General features: G+C 48.8%; 2 protein-coding genes across 4 annotated transcripts in view; one reads left to right on the forward strand and one right to left on the reverse strand.

Annotated features, from left to right (window-relative positions):
• LOC138748410 (trafficking protein particle complex subunit 6b-like) overlaps positions 1–3486 on the reverse strand; it is a 136302-nt gene extending 132816 nt beyond the window's left edge. For both annotated transcript variants that reach the window (XM_069908549.1, XM_069908548.1), the window contains exon 1: positions 3482–3486. The gene's annotated coding sequence lies outside the window, so the exon portion shown is untranslated. The remainder of the gene's footprint in view (positions 1–3481) is intronic.
• LOC138748409 (latent-transforming growth factor beta-binding protein 4-like) overlaps positions 1–19578 on the forward strand; it is a 131290-nt gene that overhangs the window by 110029 nt on the left and 1683 nt on the right. For both annotated transcript variants that reach the window (XM_069908545.1, XM_069908547.1), the window contains 5 exons: positions 7545–7673; positions 11242–11385; positions 13620–13772; positions 15544–16008; positions 17736–17885. In XM_069908545.1, coding sequence (XP_069764646.1) covers positions 7545–7673; positions 11242–11385; positions 13620–13772; positions 15544–16008; positions 17736–17885 — 1041 coding nt within the window. The remainder of the gene's footprint in view (positions 1–7544; positions 7674–11241; positions 11386–13619; positions 13773–15543; positions 16009–17735; positions 17886–19578) is intronic.

Below are 19578 nucleotides of genomic sequence, written 5' to 3' on the forward strand. Positions count from 1 at the left end.
CCCACTGCCCGCCTGGCCGGCAGCGCTTGATTGTCCCACAATGCACTGCACTACGGTAGCCGAACCAACCGCTTTCCCGCAAGCTGCCAACATTGGCGGGGTTTTAAAAAAAAAACGTGTTGCTGATTGCTGAGCGTTGAGTTGTGGGCTGGATAAATTTGGATCCAGCCTGTGGACCATAGGTTGCCCACCCCTGATCTGACCCTTCCAAACATCACAGCCCATAATCCTCTATTTTTCTAAATCCATGTGCCTGAATAAGAGTCTTTTCAACGTCGTCTTTGTACCAGCCTCCACCATCACCACCGGAAGTGCATTCCACTATCCGCTACGTAAAACAAATTAACTCTGATGTCTCCCCTAAATGTCCTCCACTCATCTTAAATGAGTTCCCTGAAATTAGGCTATTGCTATCCTAGGAAAAAGAAGTTGGCTTTCCACCCTCTCCATGCATCTCATCATTTTTATTCCCTGAAGCGTCGAAGAATAAGGGGAGATTGCAAATGATGAGGGTTATAGACAGTGTAAATGTAGGTCATGAGGCAGCTCGCCCACACAACAGTCGAACTGGCTCATGGAGTTGTGGGCATGTCCACGGCAGATCTAACTGTGAGAGCCCCAGGTGCAGGGCAAGCCCACAGCCTAGCGGCTGAGGTTATAAAAGTCCTGGGAGTCGAGAGCATCATTGGGTTCCAAGGGATTTAAACATGTGTGAGAGTTGTATTAAATTAAGTTGGTTCAACTCATTTACAACTCTATGTGGTTCTTTTGCTCACTGTGTCCCTCGTGCAACTACAGGATGCTTTTTCCACTGAGGGCAGGTGAGATACAATCCAGAGGAGGTAAAACAGTGAGTTGTTTTACTTCTGTCTACTGTAAAACTCTTCGAGGGACACCTACCCTGAAGAAGTTCTCTTTCGGTCTGCGAAGAGAGTTCTGTGGGATTCATTCTCACTGCTTCCCAGCTGTCACCACGCCTTACCCGTTTGTTCAGATGCCTGCAACATATTTTCATACCTTGATGAAGGGCTCAAGCCCAAGATATCGGTTATCTTTTTCTTTGCTATATAAAGGACACTGTTTGACCTGCTGAGTTTCTCCAGCCTTGGGTTCTTACAACAAACCAGAGGATGTGGGTCAAGGGTGAAAGCGAAAAAGATCAGGGAGAACTTCTTCATGCAGAGAGTGGTGGGAGTGAGGAACGAGTGAAATGATGAATATGGGCTCAATTTTAACATTTCAGAAGATTTTGGACAGCTACGTTAATGGGAGAGGTATGGAAGGCTATGGTCTGGGTGGAGGTCAATGGGGCTTGGCAGTAGTAGTTCAGCACAGACTAGAGGGCTTGTAATGTTCTATTAAGTCACTTCTCATTGTCCAATTTGAAAAGAAAAGTCCTTAGTTCCCTCAACCTTTCTCCAGTCCAGGCAGCATCCTAGGAAATCTCCTCTGCACCCTTTCTAAAACTTCCAGATCCTTTCTATATAACGAAGTAACCAGAACTGAACACAATACTCCAAGTTTGAGCTGATCAGAGTCTTATGTTTGCTACAAACATTGAACCTTGACCTCAACCAATGAACCTTGACCTCAACCAATGAACCTTGACCTCAACCAATGAACCTTGACCTCAACCAATGAACCTTGACCTCAACCAATGAACCTTGACCTCAACCAATGAACCTTGACCTCAACCAATGAACCTTGACCTCAACCAATGAACCTTGACCTCAACCAATGAACCTTGACCTCAACCAATGAACCTTGACCTCAACCAATGAAGGCCATCACACCTTGCACCACCTAACTGCCCTATCAACTTGCAGAATCTCTGGACTTGCACCCCAAGAATCTTCTGTTCCTCTACAATGCTACTAACTATCTCCTTTCCTACTTTTCCAGATGCCACTTCTCTGCTGAACCGTCTCTATTCCATCTGGCTATATTCTATTGTAACCTTCAACATCCTTCTATACGATCCACAACATCTCCAACTGTTGTGTCATCTGTAAACTCACTGACCCACCCCTCCTCTTCTTCGTCCAAGTCATTCATAAAAATTTAAAAAAGCAGATAAACCATGTGAATCATTACTAGACACCAATACTCCAGCTACCACCACCCCCATCTTCTGAGGACAAGAAAATTCTGAATCTATGCACCTGTTTCTATGGATCCCTTGACTTTCTGGATGAGCCTACCATGGGGAACACTTTGTCAGGCACCTTACTAAAATCCAAATGGACCACGTCCTCCATCTTACATTCATCAATTTCTTTAGTCACCTCCTGGAACAACTTAGTTTAGTTTGCGAGGCACGACCTGCCCTCATAAAGTTGACCTTCCAAGGCCATTCACAGTGAGGTACAGTCTACTCAAGGATTCTCAGCATGGTTTGTGAAAGGCTGATCATGCCTCTCGTCTAATTGAGTTTTTTGAAGAGGTAACAAAATAATTTGATGGGGATAGGGTGGGAGGTGTGGTCTATGTGGATTTTAGCGAGACATTTGACAAGGCCCCCCATGAGAGACTCATCCAGAAAGTCATGAGGCTCGGGATCAATGGAAACTTGGCCATGTGGATAAAAAATTGGCTTGTTGGAAGAAAGCAGAGAGTAGTAGTGGAAGGAAAGTATTCTGCCTGGAGGTTGGTGACTAATGGAGGGGCCGCAAGGATCTGCTCTTTGTGATTTTTGTAATGAGCTAGATGAAGAGGTGGGAGAATGGGTCAGTAAGTTTGCGGATGACACCAAGGTTGGAGGAGTTGTGGATGGAGCTGAAGGTTGTCAAAGGTTACAAGAGGATATAAACAGAATGCAGAGATGGGCAGAAAAGTGGCAGATGGAGTTCAATCTGGATAAGTGTGAGGTGATGCATTTTGGAAGGACAAACCAGAAGGCTGGGTACAGGGTTAATGGTCGGGTACTTAACAGTGTGGATGAACAGAGGGGCCACTCTTAATCTTGTCGACCTCTATCAAGCCTCCTCTTATCCTTCTACACTCCAATGTAAAAAATCCCAGCTCTGCTAACCTTGCCTCAGAAGACTCGTTTCCCAATCCAGGCAACATCCAGGTAAATCTCCTCTGCACCCTCTCCACAGCTTCCACATCCTTCCTGTAATGAGGTGACCAGAACTGAACACAATTTGTGTTCAGAGATTTGTAGAGTGGCAACATGACCTCTCTACTCCTGAATTCAATCCCCCTATTAATGAAGCCCAGTGTCCCATGGGCCTTCTTATCTATCCTTTCAACCTGTGTGGTGACCTTGAGGGATGTATGGATTTGCACCCCAAGGTCCCTCTGTTCATCCACACTGTTAAGTACCCGACCATTAACCCTGTACCCAGCCTTCTGGTTTGTATTAGAATGGATGGCCAGTGCCAGTTTCCCAGGGCAGGATCAGCAAATACCAGAGGACATCTGTACAAAGTGAAGGGAGGGGAGACATCAAGCGTAAATCTTTTACACTGAGATTTGTGGGTGCCCGGAATGCCTTGCCGGATATGGTGGTGGAGGCTGGAATATTGGGGGAATTTAAGAGACTTTTAAGACAAGCACGTGAATGAAAGAAAAATGGAGGGTTACGGGGTAGGGGAGGGTTTAGTGCTTTTTTTTCTGGCAGGGAATATATTAGTCAGCACAACATTGAGAGCCGAAGGGCCTGTACTGTGCTGTATTATGTGATTCCAATGATTTTCAGCCCCTTGTACAGAGCATCCTGGACTTCATCTGCTCTAGGTGTGGTCACTGAGGCACCACCAACCCTCACCTGCCAACTCTGACATTGCCACAAGATGGCAGCAACACTTCACTCCTCCTATCTCGGAGATGAACAAGAAAATCTGCAGGAGGAACCGAAGAGCATTACTGCACAGAAATTAGGCCCTTCTAGTCTGGGCCAAACTATTATTCCGCCTAGTCCCCCTGACCTGCACCCAGTCCATAGCCCTCCGTACCTCTCCTGTCCAAATGTTTCTTAAATGTTAAAATCGAGCCTGCAACTTGTTCCGCAATCCAATCCCTGAATGTTTCCCCAAAACCTCTCCCCTTTCACCCTTAACCCATGTCCTCTGGTCTGTATCTCATTTACCCTCAGAAAAATCCTGCTTGCATCACTTTCTCTGTACCGATCCTAATTTTGTATATATTTATCCCTTATGCTCCAGGGAATAAAGTCCTAACCTGTTTAACCTTTCCCTGTAAATCAGTTCCTAAAGTCGTGGCAACATCCTAGTAAATCTTCTCCTCACTCCTTCAATCTTATTGATATCTTTCCTGAAATTAGGTGACCAAAACTGCCCGCAATACTCCTAATTTAGCCTCACCAATGTCTAATACAACTTTACCATAACATCCCAACTCCTGCACTCAGTTCTTTGATTTATGAAGGCTAATGGCCCAAATGCTCTCTTTACAACCCTATCCACCTGTGATGCCACTTTCAGGGAATTATGTATCTGCATTCCCAGATCCCTCTGTACTACCGCACTCCTCAGTGCCCTACCATTTACTGTGTATGCCCTACCTCGGTTTGTCCTTACAAAATTCAACACCTCACACTTGTCTGCATTAAATTCCATCTGCCATTTTTCAGGTTTTTTTAAGCTGGTCCAGATCCCTCTGCAAGTCTTCCTCTCTGTCCATGACGCCTCCAATCTTGGTCTCATCGGCAAACTTGCTGATCCAATTTACCGCATTATCATCCAGATCAGTGGTTTTCAAACCTTATTCCTTCCACTCACATCCCACTTTATGCAATCCCTAGGCCATCGGTGCTCTGTGATTAGTAAGGGATTGCTTAAGGTGGGACGTGGGTGGAAAGAAAAAGTTTGAAAACCACTGTTTTAATCGTCCCTAATTGGTTTGTATTCTGCCCAGTTTCAGAACTCCAAAGGAAATGGGCCAGTGACAATTTTTCTCAAGCAAAATAAGAATTGGGTCTAGAGCAGTGATTCTCAACCTTCCCTCCCCACCCACATACCACTTCAAGCAATCCGTTACAATCACAGAGCCCCGATGGCATAGGAATTACTTAAAGTGGTTTGTGAGTGGGGGGAAAAAAGGTTGAGAACCTCTGCTCTGGACCCAATTGTTACTTAAATATTTTGCTTGTGAAAAATGGTCACTGGCCCATTTCCTTTGGAGGTCTGAAACCCTGCACGTAATGAGTCGATTTGATACGATTATAACAGCGATTTTAACGAAGCATCTACTCTGTCCATGCCTTTACACATTTGAAATATTCCAATGAGATTTCTAACTCCCCCCCACCCTCCATCCCCCCCTGAAAATTTCAACAAGTACAGGCCAAGAACTATAAAAGGATCCTCATATGGTCAACACTCTCATTCCCAGAATTATCCTTGTGAACCTCTTCTGAACCGTATCCTTTCTTAAATGAGGAGCCACAAACTGTTCACAGAGCCTGCCCTCAACAGTTCAGTCCTGCTGTACAATAAAAGAAAGGAAATAAATATATATTCACAGTTGGTTGGCTGATAGTATATATAAAAAAAGGGTTCCCTCAGCACAGTGTTACAAGATCAAACCAGCAACCACAAAGAAGACATATCACACAGGGGTAAAGATGAACAATTACTTTATTAACCAAAAAATTCACCTTCAAACTTTAATTCGGAATCCCCCCTTGTATAACAATGCCCACTGGTTACTAGGCAAATTTCTATAACAGTGTAAAACTAATACATTCCCCAGCCTAAATATAACATATGTAATTAAAGTCTACGTTATATTTCCAACCAAACTTAGACAAAAAAAAAACAAGATTCACAAAACTTCGATCTGAACCGAAGCAAAGATCATAAACAAAATTCAGTTTGTTTGGTAAACTGAAACCAAATGATCTTTGAGAGAGAGAGAGCACAAAATTCGAAGTTGTCTTGTGTTGCTTGCAGAGAGAGGAACCACTGGCTTGGTCTGGATCCTTCTGGCTGCTTTCAAAATGTTCATCCCTTTTAAAATGCCCAACATTCTAAACTGTTCTCCAGACCATGACTCATGCTCTGGGCTGCCTTCCACTCCACAGCACCACCCAGTGGTGATTTATTGTCCAAGTCCAGAAATTTTTAGATCATCTGCACATGCCCAGTCTGTCTCCCACTCTCTCACCAGTCCACCTTCACCTTGGCTCTTGAAGGCAAACTGTCACTTTTTAACATAAAACCACACAACACATCGGCCAATACACGACACAGAACTCTGTAACAACAGTAAAAGTCCAAAAGTCTGGTTGCCAAAATTTGGACCACCCAAGGATCCAGACTTCTCAAACTTCTTAAAATATTTTTTTTTAATTTAAACATACAGCACGATAACAGACCACCTTAGCCCACGACCCGTGCCACCCAATTACACCCCATTAACCTACAACCCATAACCATATATAACAATTACAGCACGGAAACAGGCCAATTTGGCCCTTCTAGTCTGCACTGATCCAAGTACCCTCCTCTAGTCCCACTTACCAGCACTCTGCCCATATCCCTCTATCCCCTTCCCATCCATATACCTATCCATCTCTTTCTTAAATGACACAATTGACCCTGTCTCCATCACCTTTCCCGGAAGCCCATTCCGCACAGTAACCACTCTCTGAGTAAAGAAGTTCCCCTCCATGTTACTCCTAAATCTTTGCCCATCAACTCTCAACCCATGACCTCTTGTATCCATCTCTCCTACTCTCAATGGGAAAAGCCTTTCATTATCCCTCTCATTATCAGCTCTATCAAATCCCCTCTCAGCCTTCTATGTTCCAAAGAATAAAGACCTAATTTGCTCAATCTCTCCTTGTGTTCCAGATACTGAAACTCAGGCAACATTTTTGTAAATCTTCTCTGCACTCTCTCTATCTTGTTAATATCCTTCCTATAAATCGGTGACCAGAAGTGCACACAGTACCCCCGGTACATTTTGAAGGGTGGGAGGAAACTGGAGCCCCAGCACAGACATGGGGAAGAACGTACAAGCTCCTTTCCTGGCGCTGTAACTGCGTTTCGCCCAACCGCTATTCCAACCCTGCCGCCCTTTTCAGCAGGTGTGCATCGGCGCCACAGGTGCACTGAAGGCGCGGAAATGAACTAAAAAAAAAATTTTTGTGCCTTGTATTTTATCTGAAAGATATTTCGTTAATAAACTATCCAAATTTATCGGTTCATTTCTAATTTATTCTCCTTAAATTTGAATAGTACAGCCTGAGAATCTGAAACAGCAGGACCGACCCGTTCACCGAGCAGTCCGGATATTAGGACTGCTACTGGAATACTGACATGGTGATCATGTGGTCACATTATGGTCTGGGTGATATGGGAGATTCAATAGCCTGTGGAAAAGTCCCTCTGTCTCTCCAACCGGGCAGCACCACGATTCTCATTTATTCTTTTCATGCTTCTGCTAAAATACATTAGATATATTTCCTGAATAGCCTTTTACTCTCAAGAGTGGCACAAGTGTCCCTTAACGTGGATGAACAGTAATTCTGGATTTATTCGACGGTAACTTCATTTGCTTTCTCTTTGCCTTAGATGCTGATGAATGCTTGCTCTTTGGTTCGGAGGTTTGCAAGAACGGCGTCTGTGTGAACACCATTCCTGAATACTCCTGCTACTGTTTGACTGGATATTATTACCACTCCACCCTCTTTGAGTGCATTGGTGAGTCAGTAAAGCCCTTTCACACTGCCAACCCTCCTTGGAAGCGGCTAAACTTGCCGGGCATGCTGCACTCGCGAGCCTTTCCCACTGCCTAGTTAATCAACAACCCGGCATTTTAAAGGGGAGTGGCGGGGGAGCTCCCACCTCAGCGGTGACGATGCGAGAGCAGGTTGTGCTTTCACACAGCCAGGAGGCAATTAGTGAGTTAACTCGGCCGGGCTCTGACACTTGCCCCCCCGCCCAGTTGAATTTAACTCACCCTGCCAGGCAAGGACGTTTCACACCAGGAACGGGCCCGCTAAATTAGCCGGTTAACCCACTCGGAATCGGCGGTGTGAAAGAGGCTACAGTTAAGGTGCAGGGAGATGGTCAGCGAGGGAGCTGGAAGCAATCTTTCCAGGGATTCGGAATGGCGCTTGTGTCAAGTGTGAGGGGGAATGCGAGAGAGAGAACAAAAGGGGGAGGAAATAAAGGGGAAGAAGGAAAGAGAGCAAAGTCACTTAAGATGGGGAGACTCGGGAAAGATGGAGACAGGGATGGGAGAGGGCTGCAGAGACAGGTTTAGACAACAGCAGGGAAGAAGGGATGAGAGGTATAGAAAACTGGGACAGGTGAAGAGCGACAAGGATGTCTGATAACGGAAGAAAAGCAAAGTCTGCAGACCCCATGATCGTAGTAAAACTAACTACATGGTGGGAGAAACTCAGCAGGTGTCATTTATAGAGCAAGGATAAAGATACATGACCAGCATTTTGGGCTTGAGCCCTTATTGAATGAGTCTTGACTTGGGTTCCATCCGTCAATCCGTGACAGCATTTTCCTCATTACATTTTCCTGACCTGTTGCTAATTTTTTTAAACACTTTTCCTTCCTTTCCTATCTCCAGCATCCTGCCTTCCCCACTAACCGACGTGAAATCCGACGTGATCAGCAAACTGAGAAAGATGACATTTGGTTTCCCTGGCTAAGTCATCGTTGCAAGAGCGAATATCCAGGGTCCAAACACTGATCCCTGTTCCACATCCTGCCAACCTAAAATATGTTCAAATGTATTTAAATTTAGACTTCAGCGTGGTAACAGGCCCTTGTGGCCCACAAGCCACTGCTGCCCATTTAAACCCCACAGAGTGCCTGGAGGAAGCCCATGCAGACGGGGGAGATCACGCAAACTCCTTACAGACAGTACCAGATTTGAACCTGGGTCGGTGACGCTGTAACAGCGTTGCGCTAACTGTGCTGCCCATTGTCTTAATTTACTCTTCATTTTATTTTGGTCCAAAAACGAAGGCATTACCCCAGTTACCTGTGCTGGAACCAAACAATTGTGTGGGATATTATTGAAAGCTTTGCAAAAATCTTAATTCACCACAATTGCTTGTCGATTATACAAGGTGTTCTCGGGAAAATTGCATTGTGGATTCTGGCATTTTCCCAATCACTGATTTTTCACTTAATTTAGACGTACAGCACAGTGCGCCCTTCTGGCGCACAAGCCCAGTTACACCCAATTGGCCTGGTACGTTTTGAATGGTGGGAGGAAATCAGCACCCGGAGGAGACCCACGGGGAGAACATGCAAACTCCTTACAGACAGCACTGGATTTGAACCCACCCTTTTAGCGGTGCCTATTTCTAAGAACGCAAAGCTCTCCACCTCAGCTTTGTTGAAGTGTGCACGGACATGTGCTCTGTTTCTTGAAGTCAATGGAGGGAGCGGTTGTGAAACCGTTGCCGATGGACTCGTTATCTCTTTCCAGCCCTCGTCTCCCTGTTGCCATCCGGCCTAGGATGGCGGAGTCCTCTGCAGACTTGTAGGTGGCAAGAGAGCTATACTGACCACCCAGCTGCAAGTCTATCAGGTGTATAGCAAGGGGTCGAGTAGGCAGTCTTGGTTTTAAGGTCAGTTTTGTCACCATTCCTCACTGCTTGCAGTTTGCAGGTTGGCAAGTCAAGGAACAGTTGCACAGCCAGATACTGAGAGCCAAATCTTAGTTTGATACTTCCAATCCAAAGAATAATTACAGACAATGGTAATCACCAACTGTACAGTCCCCTCTTTCAAAGCTCTGGGATTAGGTCGTCAAATCTTTGGGATTCATCACTGTTCCGGCTCACAACCTCTCTTGTCCTGTTGTCAAGCCCATTTCTTGTTTCTTTCACAAGGCCTCCTGTTGTCTAATCTTGCTGGTGTTCTTGCGCTCCCTCTACTGCTCCAAGTCTTCAGCCTTTGATTGGTTCTCTCCTGGGGTACCTTGGTCAGACTTGGTATTGGGGAGTGATGTGGCGTTGCTTTGTATCTTTGCAGCGTTGAGAGAGTTCCCCTTGGAGGCAAGATTGGCCAGAATGGAGCTGTATTTTATGGAGATTCGAAGTTTGAGTGATAAATTCACTGATGAAATGCTGAGCTGTTTACTCTAGTCCAAAATCAGGGTTAATGATCTCCGAGTAAGGAATCTCTTTTAACTCTGCAAGGATGGATTGAAGGTGTTTGGAAGTCTCTCATCTAAAGTCCATAAGTTAGAACATAGAGCATACAGCACAGTGCAGGCCTTTCGACCCTTGATGTTGTCCCAACCCATATGTTCCTGAAACAAAAGTGCTAAACCCACCCTACCTCATAACCCTCTATTTTTCTTTCATCCTTGTGCCTGTTTAAGAGTCTCTTAAATGCCCCCAATATTTCAGCCACCACCAACATCCCTGGCAAGGCATTCATTCCAGGTGCCTACAGGTGCTCTGTGTGTAAAAAAAAAAAAAAAAATTGCCGCTGATGTCTCCCCTCCCTTCACTCTGTCCTTGGGAGTTTGCTATTCCCACCCTGGCTGTCCACCCTATCTATGCCTCTCATAATCTTGTGGACCTCTATCAAGTCTCCTCTCATCCCTCTACACTCCAAAGAGAAAAGTCCCAGCTCTGCTAACCTTGCCCTCATAAGACACGTTCTCCAATCCAGGCAACATCCTGGTATTTTGCATGTATATTCAAGGCTGGGATGAGAAGAAATTTCATTTGTGGTAAAAGAATCAAGGAATATGGAGGCTTGGGAGGGAAAGCTGAGAATCAGCTATTCGTTCGTTAAGGTGTGAGTAAAAAGATATGGGGAGGAGATGGGAACAAGGGGTAGGGGGCGGAGTTCAGGCCAACAGCCAAGAGGCCAGAGTTGGACATGGATTAGATGGCAGGAGAGAAAGGCTGAGAATTAATTGGGGGGGGTGGCTCTGTGAATGCAAAGATGGAGGAAAGGAAACTTAGGGATAAGGGAAGTGAGAAGGGGGGGGCCCCCCAATGGAAATCGGTGATGTTTATGTTAATGCCATCCAGTTGGAGGGTGCCCAGTTGGAAGATGAGGTGTTGTTCCTCCAATTTGCGGAGTGCACGAGGCAGTGGACAGACATGTCGGCGAGGGAACGGGGTGGAGAAATGATCTCCAAGTGGTGAAGCAGGGTTCCAGGGCGGTCTGGTCTGTGGCCCAATCAGAGATGGTGTAGGCACAGGCTTGGTAACTCGCACCGCTCCTCCTCCGCAGGGTCAAAGTTCAGGATTAAACGTCGCTTCTTCCTTCCTGTCAGATAATGACGAGTGTGAGGACAAGACTGCCTGTGACAACGCTGACTGTGTGAATACAGTGGGATCCTATTACTGTTCTTGCCAGCCTCCCCTCATCCTTGACGTCACGCTTCGCCGATGCATCTCCAACAGCACTGAGCGGTTCGGTAAGTGGCAGACCAATGCCCAGGGTAAGCCCTGTTCCCTTGGAAAAGCAACAATCACCTTGATCTTCAATGATGGAGGCAGAGATTCTCAGAACCTTTAGAAAGGTGAAACACGAAAATCTGCAGGCACCCTGGTTGAAGTCAAAACAAACAAAGCTGGAGAAACCCAGCTGGTCAAACAGGGTCCTTTGTAAAGCAAAGATTAAAAAAAATACATAACCAGCCTTTCTGGCTTGAGCCCTTCATCAAGGTATGTGAAAATGTCGGCAGGCATCTGAAAATGAGAGATGGGGGGGGGATGGGGGGAGGGGTGGTTGCAGAGGTGATAGGTGGAGAAGGGAGGTTTCTGCTAACCTGCTCTCCTTTCCAGTTCTCCTCCCTCGGACTCGTTATGTGCATGGTTTTATCGCTCCAAAGGAAATGGGCCATTTATCATTATTTCAGTAACAATTGGGTCTAGAGCAGTGATTCTCAACCTTCCCTTCCCTCCCACCTTATGCAATCCCTTACCAATCACAGAGCACCGATGGCCTAAGGATTATTTAAAGTGGGATGTGAGTGAAAAGAAAAAGATTGAGAACCACTGCTATAGAAAGGACACCATTTGACCTGCCGAGTTTCTCCAGCATGGTGTGTTTTTACGTTTAGAGATGTACCTGGATGATTTTTTTTTTTGCTGACCAATAAGCTCTCAAGACCACAAACAGATCAATGGGAAGTTTGATTCCCCACTGTGTTTTTGGCACAGAATGGTCAGGGTGCGCTGAACGGCTTCCTCCTATAACAGTATATACATGGCCTACATGATTCTTTCTCTTGGCTGGATTTGCTCTGAAATTATTCTTTCAGGTTACAACTAATAATTCCATTTTCCCATTGCCTTGAAATTATTTGGACGTTCAGTTGCACCCAATGTTTGAGCAAGGTTTAGAGCAGCCATTCTCAACCTTTTATTTGGTTATCTCCACCCCCCCCCCCCTCCCTCCCCCAGCCTTAGGACTCTGCTCAAAGTTGATGGGCCCCCTTCCCTGTGAAATAGTCGAGTTTAAAAACACACAGTAACTCAGCCGGTCTCACAGCATCAATAGGAGCTAAAGGTATATCACTGACACTTTGGGTCCAAGCCCTTCTTCAAGGTAGAAGCAAAGAACAGGAAGGCATCAAAATACGTGTATATGTGTAGATTGCAGTGTAGGGTGTCTGTGATTGGCTGAGAGCGTAGCTACGCCTACTGGCAGGTCTTAAAGGGTTACTCCTAGCCAGACCAGGTCATTCTGGACTGGTCGACCTACATGTGATATGCTCCAGTCTTTTAGTTAATAAAAACCTTGGTTTGGATCAACAAGCCTTTGATTCTTTCGACATGCTCAACAAGGGAGAAGTGAAGAGAGAGAGCAGGCGGGCTGGGGGAAAGGCAACAGGGGAAGAAGAAAGGAGGGGTTAACAGAAAATGGAGACGTCGATATTGATGCTATCCAGTTTGACTCATCCCCCCGGCCAGTCTTCAGTCTTTACTCTGACGCCTTCCTTTTTTTTTTTGCTTTTACCTTGGAGAAGGGCTCAGGCCCGACACGTCGGTTCTATTATCTTTACCTCCTATTGACGCTGCGACACCGACCCGAGTTCCACCAGCCTCTCTCTATGTGTTTTTACCACAGTGACAGTTGTCTGCAAACTTTCACGTTTCACTCCGCTCAGCAGTCAACTCTAGTTGGTTTCTTCCACACTTAATGGCCTGAAATACGCCTAAGATTGTCTGATCTCGGAAGCTAAGCAGGCTCAGGCCTGGTCAGTACTTGGAGGGGAGACTGCCTGGGAACACCAGGTGCTGTAGGTTTCTGTGAGGGGCGCTGGACAAAGTGGCGACTCTCCGTCTGCCTTACGGGAGACAAGAGTTCAAGAATTTCATGTATGTGACATTTTAAATGTAGTGTTACGTGACCATAATGGAACCTTTACTTCTCTCCTACTGACCACATTTTTAAAATTTTTTTTAATTTATGATTTCAATTCAAGGCCCCCCTTAATTGTGCTGTGGCCCCCTTGTGAGGTGGTGGGGGGGGGGGGGGATGCTGTAGGCTCCCTTGTTGAGAATGGCTGAGGTTGAGTCACAAATGGGAAGCAAAGCATGGATTCGTCATTTTACCAATTTTGCATCTCTCTTCTCCCACCCCCTCCCCCCCCATTCTCCTCCCGTCCATCCCTCTTTCCACCCTCTCTGCCCCCCCTCACAGAAATCCACATGGCTCTCTGTTGGCAGGAAGTCGGCGTTAACTTGTTCTGCAAGCGGCCCTTTCTGGAGCGACACACGACCTACACGGAGTGTTGCTGCCAATACGGCGAAGCTTGGGGAATGAATTGTGCCCTCTGCCCAGCTAGAAATACAGGTGACTCCACTTGCTGACCTCTGAGTGGTCCTCCAAATCCTGCCAAACATCCTGAGCTGAATCCAGCGCTACGCTCTCCCGAGTGTTGGCGGTGCCACTAAGGCAGAGGTTTTCAAATGTTTTCTTTCCACTCACAGACCACCTTAAGTATTCCCTATTGCCAAAAGTGCTATGTTAATAGTAAGGGGTTGCTTAAGGTGGTCTGTGGGTGGGAAGAAAGAGTTTGAAAACCACTGTTTTAATCGTCCCTCATTTACTCGTTATGTGCATGGTTTCAGAACTCCATGACCATTTTTCTCCAGCAAAATATTTTGGTAACAGTTGGGTCTAGAGCAGTGATTCTCAACCTTCCCTTCCCACTCACATCCCACCTTACTAATCACAGAGCACCGACGACATAGGGATTACTTAAGGTGATATGTGAGTGGAAAGAAAAAACTTGAGAAGCACTGGACTAAGGGATTCTCCGGTGAGGGTTCAGTATCTGTGGAATGTTCCCATTGTCTTTCGGGCAGCTGGGGAGCGACCGATATCCGTGGAACAAAACCACTGAAGGCCATTTCCCTGGACCGATGTCCAGTAATAAGGAATCGGTGGCTCCGGGACATAGCTTTGATGAGGCCAGTACGATGGAGAGCGTGGAACATAGAAACTGCCCTTCAACCCACTAATCTGTGCAAGCCTACGCTGTTGCAGCGCCAGTGACCTGGGGTTCAAATCCCGCACTGTCTGTAAGGAGATTTTAACGTTCTCCCCAAGTCTGCGTGGGATTCCCCTGGGCGCTTCGGTTTCCTCCTGCCCTTTAAAAACATGCAGAGGTTATGGGGGGGCTTGGGCTTGTGCCAAGTTTATTATCCAGATGGTCAAGTATATTGTCATCTGATTATACAACCCGATGAAGCGGCGCTCTCCGGTCCTTGGTGCAAAACACGCAGACACACAACCAGACATAACGCACATACATACAGACAAACAATACATATGCAGGATAAGTACAGGTTGTACCTCTCTTATCTTGTGCTCTGTTGTCCGACAACCCCCATGGTCCGGCACGTTTGAATCTGTCGCCATTAGTACAAACTCCTTTTGGACAGCACGGGACTCAAACCCCAGCCCCAATCGCTGGCTCTATAAAGGCGTTGCGCCAACCATGCCGTCCCACAATATTATTTCCTGTTTAAAGCTCTGTTCTACCTTTGATATGTTTACAAGGGGGTTCCCTTAGGGGTCAATTTCTGTTTTCTGGCATTTTATGAGGTCCGGCAATGGCCAGGTCCCAACATTGCCCGATTAAAGAGGTACAATCTGTATTTCATCAATACAAATAAATAAATTGATATTGTCTCATATGGTTAGTGCGAACAGTTCCTTTGGTCATTCTGCCTTCTCACTGCCCATGGGAAGATGCTGTTCCCCAGCCTGGTGGCACTGGCTCTGATCCTCCTGGATCTCTCCCCCGACGGGAGCAGGCTGAAAGACGCTGCATGAAGGGTGGAAGGGGTCCTCGGTGATTTTGCGCACCCTCTTCAGACAACGATCCCGGTAGATCACGTCGTTGGTGGTGGGTGGGGAGACCCCAGTGATCCTCTCTGCCCTTTTAAGGACCTGTGCTTTGACTTCTGATCCATTTTCTCAGGATTGCCCTGTGGACAGCCCATGGGAGAGATCAGGGGAACAAGGGATAAATTAGGGTGTGGCAGTGGGGTGGGAGGGAGGGGTGAACAGGAGAAAGGGAAAGCTCCATGAGCCAAATCTCTCTTTATTGCTGCAGATTATCATAATGTATTGTGTAACTACCTGAGTTCACCCATTGATGAAGATGATGGTTACCCTTACGGGTCGGAGTTTGGGACCGAGTTCTCTCCAGGTTCTCTCAGGACATTTGACCCTCGAGTGTACAATGCTGGCCAGCCTCCACTCTCCGGCAGCAGAGAGTCCAGGCCCCCAGAACTTGAGCCGTTCCCAGTTCAGGACTCCTTGGGTGGCCGCTCACTCTACGAGTCTCGCCGACAGCGCTCTGGACCAGCCCGCGATGAGCAAACGTTCCCCTCTCAGCCCCGCTCCCGGCCGCGGACCAGGCACATTGGCCGTGGCTACAGCACAAGGAGTGCCCACGGCAACCTGGCCCGACGCGGTTCTGCACCTCCCTGGCTGCAGAATCGGCAGCGAGACCCTGCACCGGCCTTGCACCTGGCCATCCGGCCAAGGAGCACCATCACCAACGAGGAATCTGAGCGTGAGTACAGGCGTGTGATGCCAACCCAGCATCTTTCTTCACTCTCTCTCTCCCTCCCTCTTTCTCATCCCTCTATTTCTCCCTCATCCCTTCCTCCCTCTCTCATCCCTCGCCTTCTCATCCCTCTCACATGCACATATCCCTCCCTCTGTTCCTTGCTGTCATCTTTTTCCCTTTCTGTTACTCCTTGCTTTCCTCCCCTTCCCCCCGTTTCCCTTCCCCCGTTTCCCCCGTTTCCTTCCCCCTGTTTCCTTTCCCCGTTTCCCTTCCCCCTCTTCCCCCCTCTTCCCCCCCTTCCCCCCACTTCCCCCTCTTCCCCCCTCTCTTCCCCCTCTTTTCCCCCTCTCTCTTTCCCTGTATCTCCCCTTCCCTACTCCCCCTTCCTCACCCTCTGCCATCCCTCACCCTCTGCCATCCCTCACCCTCTGCCCTCCCTCATCCCCTCTCCCTCCCTCACCCCCCTCTCCCTCCCTCAACCCCTCTCCCTCCCTCACTCTCTCTCTCCCTCACCCCCTCTCTCTCCCTCACCCCCTCACCCTCTCCCTCACCCCCTCTCTCACCCCCTCTCCCTCACCCCCTCCCTCACCCCACCCTCCAACACCCCCTCCCTCTCCCCCCTCCCTCTCCCTCACCCCCTCTCCCTCACTCCCTCTCCCTCACCCCCTCTCCCTCACCCCCTCTCCCTCACCCCCTCTCCCTCACCCCCTCTCCCTCACCCCCTCCCTCACCCCCTCCCTCACCCCCCACACACTCCCCTCCCTCTCACCCTCTCTTCCTCACCCCCTCTCCCTCACCCCTTCTCCCTCACCCCCTCCCCTCTCTCTTGCCCCTCTCCCTCACCCCCTCTCTCCCTCACCCCCTCTCTCCCTCGCCCCCTCTCTCCCTCGCCCCCTCTCTCCCTCGCCCCCTCTCTCCCTCGCCCCTCTCTCCCTCGCCCCCTCTCCCTCACCCCCTCTCCCTCACCCCCTCCCTCACCCCCTCCCTCACCCCCCCCACACTCCCCTCCCTCTCCCCTCTCCCTCACCCTCTCTTCCTCACCCCCTCTCCCTCACCCCTTCTCCCTCACCCCCTCCCCTCTCTCTTGCCCCTCTCCCTCACCCCCTCTCTCCCTCACCCCCTCTCTCCCTCGCCCCCTCTCTCCCTCGCCCCCTCTCTCCCTCGCCCCCTCTCTCCCTCGCCCCCTCTCTCCCTCGCCCCCTCTCTCCCTCGCCCCCTCTCTCCCTCGCCCCCTCTCTCCCTCGCCCCCTCTCTCCCTCGCCCCCTCTCTCCCTCGCCCCCTCTCTCCCTCGCCCCCTCTCTCCCTCGCCCCCTCTCTCCCTCGCCCCCTCTCTCCCTCGCCCCCTCTCTCCCTCGCCCCCTCTCTCCCTCGCCCCCTCTCTCCCTCGCCCCCTCTCTCCCTCGCCCCCTCTCTCCCTCGCCCCCTCTCTCCCTCGCCCCCTCTCTCCCTCGCCCCCTCTCTCCCTCGCCCCCTCTCTCCCTCGCCCCCTCTCTCCCTCGCCCCCTCTCTCCCTCGCCCCCTCTCTCCCTCGCCCCCTCCCTCCCTCGCCCCCTCCCTCCCTCGCCCCCTCCCTCCCTCTACCCACTTCTTCCCCCCTCTCTCTCTCCCCTCTCTTCATATCTCCTCCCTCACCCTCCCACTCCACGTGCCCTCCCCCCCTCCAAATTAAAGCCCTGTCTCTGTGGAGTGGAAGTAACCACAGAATTTGCTATGGCATTGTTTTGATCAGCCCACTTCCAGCATTTCAACAGCCTGCAGGAGGAGGAATGTGGAATTCTGGACGGCTGTGAGAACGGCAAGTGTATCCGTGTGCCTGAAGGCTTCACCTGTGACTGTGACACCGGATACAGACTCGACATGACCAAGATGACGTGTGTTGGTATGGAGTGGAAAGGGAGGGGCACTGTCGGGAGAGGGCAGTGGGAAGCATGCGGGTCAATAAACTCACTTGACAGGATTCCCCCAGTCCTCATCTACCACCCCGCCAGCCTCCACATCCAACACATCCTCCTCCGCCATTTCTGCCACCTACTACACGATCACCTCCTCTCTCTGCCTTCTGTAGGGACCACTTTCCCCCTGTGGCTCCCTTGTCCACTCCTCCCTCCCCCCCTTCCGACTGGGTGCCCTCCAACCAGATGGCATTAATATTGACTTCTCTGCCTTTCGTTAAACCCCCCCCCCCAACTTCTTCCCCCCCTTCCCCCGTAGTCTTTCCTTTCGCATTGACGATAAATTCTACCTAGTCCCTTATCGCATCCAGTTAACATCTTTTGTTGGTCTGGATTCCTCCCCCGTTGTTTGAATTCTGAGACTTTCTGATATATTCCCTGTTCTGACTTTTCCTTGAAGAAGGGCTCAGGCCCAAAATATCGGCAATAGATCTTTGTCTCCTGTAGATGGTGAAAGCGGACGCATTTCAGTGCGTTTACTATGATCACAGCCTCTACAGCCGACCGAGCTTCCCCAATAATCTCGGTGCCAGGGACTGGAGGGCTGTCGGTCTAAGTTGGGATACTCCCTTCGAGTCTCTAAAGCATCCCACAAGCCATTTGATTTTTTTTTAGCACGTCACCTGAGGTTGCGACAACCAGGCTGAGTCTGAGGGACTGTGGGCTTGAAGTGGGGGGGAAGCTCGCTGTGGGTGGAGAGGCACTGAATGTGCAATGAGCGTGGAGGACGGGGGTGTGTGTGAGCAATGCGCTGGATGCAAGTCCATCCAGATGAGTATGAGGTGATGCATTTTGGTAGGTTAAACTTGAAGGTAGAGCACATATAAACATAGAAGATAGGAGCAGGAGTAGGTCATTCGACCCTTCGTGCCTGCTGCGGCATTCAACGAGATCACGGCTGATCTTAAAGTTCAGTACCCCCGTCCCCGCCTTCTCTCCGTAACCTTTAATACCCTTATACTGAAGAAATGGATCTAATTCCCTCTTAAATAGATTTAATGAACCTGCCTCTCCTGCCCTCTGTGGCAATGAATTCCACAGATTCACCACCCTCTGGGTCAAGAAATTCCTCCTCATCTCGGTCCTAAATGGTTAGCCTATTATCCTGGAACCATGGCCCCGGGTTCTGGACTCCCCCACCATTGGAAACATCCCTTCTACATCCATTCTGTCCAGTCCTGCCAGAGTTTTGTATGTCTCTATGAGATCCCCTCTCAATCTTCTAAACTCCAGCGAGTACAATCCCAATTTGGGCAATCTTTCCTCATAAGTCATTCCTGCCATTCCAGGTATCAGCCTGGTGAATCACCTCTGCACTCCCTCCATTGCAAGAACATCCTTCCTTAGATAAGGCGACCAAAACTGCACACAATACTCCAGGTGGGGTCTCACCAAGGCCCTGTACAGCTGCAGTAAGGTATCCTTGGTTAATGGAAGGATATATAACAGTGTGGAAGAACAGAGGGAACTTGAGGTCGAAATCCACAGATATTTTTTAAGGTGACACAGGTTGCTAGGATAGTTAAGAAGGCCAATGGGATGCTAGGCTCCATTAGTCAAGGAATCAAGTTCAAGAGTTGAGAGGTAATGTTCCAGCTCTACAAATCTCCAGTGAGACCC

The sequence above is a fragment of the Narcine bancroftii genome, chromosome 13 (assembly GCF_036971445.1).
Source record: "Narcine bancroftii isolate sNarBan1 chromosome 13, sNarBan1.hap1, whole genome shotgun sequence".
Taxonomy (NCBI): Eukaryota; Metazoa; Chordata; class Chondrichthyes; order Torpediniformes; family Narcinidae; genus Narcine; species Narcine bancroftii.